Source organism: Propithecus coquereli, unplaced genomic scaffold, assembly GCF_000956105.1.
Source record: "Propithecus coquereli isolate 6110/MARCELLA unplaced genomic scaffold, Pcoq_1.0 Scaffold9, whole genome shotgun sequence".
NCBI lineage: Eukaryota > Metazoa > Chordata > Mammalia > Primates > Indriidae > Propithecus > Propithecus coquereli.
In genome coordinates, this window is record NW_012155284.1 from 4,652,053 (window position 1) to 4,654,767 (window position 2,715).

A 2,715-nucleotide genomic window follows, 5' to 3' on the forward strand; every position below is an offset into this window, starting at 1 on the left:
ATATTTTAGTAAATATCATACAATGCCCTGAACACTGTGGGAAACATTGTCCAAATAGAATTATCTGCAACAAGTTTGTATTATTTTCTGCTGTCATTTATTCCACAAGTTTTTTTGAGGTCCTTTTCTCTGTTTCTGGTGTTGTGTTCAAAGTATTGTGCTATGTGCATTAGATGTGTGAAAATGCTAGAGGATGTGGTACTTACTTATGAATAGCATATCACATATTTGATGAAGAAAATCAAACATCTACCAAATAATTAAAGGTAATGTTTAATTGAATAAGATTTTAGCACATAATATATGTGTATATGCAAAGGTATACTAGCAATGTCTTTGATAGGATAGGGGCCAGAGATTATGTTATAAGTGTTACCAGAAAGTAAAGAAGTAATGAGATGGGATTAGTTATGAAAGACTGCTTTACTGAGGGGGACTTGAGCTGGAATTTGACAGAATTAAAAGGTTTGAATGTTCAGATAATTATAATGGTTAATAATAAACTTAGATAACGTCTGTAAAAAGTAAAACCTCATATTCTTAGGTTAACTGTCATGCAAAGTTTTATCATGTTTCTCATCATTATCTTTTCACATTATAAACTTGCGGAGTAAGATCCAAGCTTGCTATGATGGTTTAAAAGTGCTTCTGTCATTAGGCTCCAGTTTTACCTCTTCAGCCTCAACTCCTACCCCTCCCTGCCTTGAGCTTACAGTCTTGTAGCTCGGTACTGCCTGTTAGTCCTCTATATCAAATGTTTTAATCTCATTACTACCTCTTATTTTTCTTGGTTTTAAATGGCAGGTTTTATAGTGCATGTTTCTATCAGTGCAGTAATGTGTATCTATAGTATGTATCTATAGTAAAAAATGACTGCTGTGTTGTTACTTTTTTCGCTCAGTTGAAAAAAGAATTTGTGGTTTGTCTACTAGCAGTTCTTTCTTGAGGTTTTCCAACTTTTTTTAGAAGTCAATTTGTTCTTTAAATACTTTCTTAAAGGAATTGGTATCTAGTTTAATTTTTAGCAACTTTAGCAACACATTTATGAGAAAAACCATCCCCTTTTCCTTTAAGTTTGTTTTCTGTTTGTTTCTATTTTGAACTGATTCTTGCTCTCCTTCCTCTGTTTAAAAATTTCTTGGCATCCTTGAAAAAGTGAGCATCATTTAAAAGCTAGAATTAAAAGGAAAAAATTAATGTAAGTTCTTTTTATATTTTAGTCTTGATCCAGAACAGAAGGAAATGTTAATAGAAGTAATTGAAAAACTTCTGAAAGATAAAAGCACAGTAAGTAATATCTTTTTATGTCATTAAAGTAAAATAGTGTTTTATTTACATAGTATCATTTACCATTGTATATTTGATATAATTATTTTTAGCATTTCAAAATTATATAAATATTAATGGAACCCATGCTTATTTTTAAAATCTTTAAGCAACAAAAATTTCCATATAATGAGAAAGATTACATTTGGAATTTTAATTCGTTACATGTTTCTTCATCAGTCTGAAGAGGACAAGGTGTAAAAAAGAAAATTCTTTAACCTATGACTAAATTGTTGACTGCTTTTAGAGTCAAAGTTTTTATTTCAAGCAATGATTTATTAGGATTTTAAAAAGCCCTATCACCTGGGAACACATGATTGTCTTAAAATGAAGTACTAAGAAGTGTTAAAGAGCTGTTGAAAAATTAGAGGTTTGTTTTAGTATTTTAAGTGTGCTTTTAAAAAATAATTAAGACATTTTCATACATACAAGGCTGTTTTATTGGCCGTTTAGAATTATTTTATTGGCTAAAATGAGTCATCTTTTGAGAATGTATATATCCCTTCCCCTTCACTACTCCCATTTTTTGTATATAGTGACATGATAACAAGATGTAGGAACAGGGGCGACTTGTGGGGTCTGTGAGTTACTGGTGTACTGGTATTTTAGATGGGCCTTTTGTACCCACTTTCTGTGGTTCAAAGCTACTGAGGAAAAGGATTCCAGCTTGTTTTAGGATGCTATCATTAGGGAGTGTATAATACATGTATAGCAGCTTTTTAATATAGTAGCCACTAGCCCCATGTTACTATTGTTTTCTGACTTAGCATATGGTCTGTCCTAGAGAATGTTCAATGTACAACTGAGAATGTGTATTCTGCTGTTGTTGAGTGAAGTATTCTGTAGATGTCTGTTAAGTCTAATTGTTTTATAGTGTTGTTCAAATCTTCTATTTCTCTGTTGATCTTATGCCTACTCTTTCTATCCATTATTGAAAGTAATATATCGAAGTCACTTCAATCCTGTCAGAGTTTGCGTTGTATATTTAGGAGCTCAGATGTTTGGTGTGTATTATGTTTATAATTGTTTTATCTTCCTTTTGTCATTATGAGATGTTCCTCTTTATCTCTAGTAACATTTTTTTTGTTTTAAAGTCTACTCTGCCTGATATAAGTACAACTATTCCATCTTTCTTATGGTTGCTGTTTGCATTATGTATCTTTTTCCATCCTTGTACTTTCAACCTGTTTGTATTTTTGAATCTAATGTATGTCTCCCGTAGACAGCTTATATAGTTGGCTCTTCTCTTTTTATCCAGTCTAGCAATATGTGCCTTTTGATTGAATTGTTTAATCTGTTCACACTTAATGCTACTATTAATATTAATATAGTTGGATTTTAAGCTGCCATTTTACTTGTTTTTATATGTCTTGCTTTTTTTTGTTCCTC

At 31.3% G+C, this 2,715-nt stretch overlaps 1 protein-coding gene across 1 annotated transcript in view; it reads left to right on the forward strand.

The window, feature by feature from the left end:
* The window catches only part of AP3B1 (adaptor-related protein complex 3, beta 1 subunit), a 271,170-nt gene that overhangs the window by 46,997 nt on the left and 221,458 nt on the right, over window positions 1-2,715 (forward strand). The window contains exon 2 of the mRNA XM_012664483.1: window positions 1,221-1,287. Coding sequence (XP_012519937.1) covers window positions 1,221-1,287 — 67 coding nt within the window. The remainder of the gene's footprint in view (window positions 1-1,220; window positions 1,288-2,715) is intronic.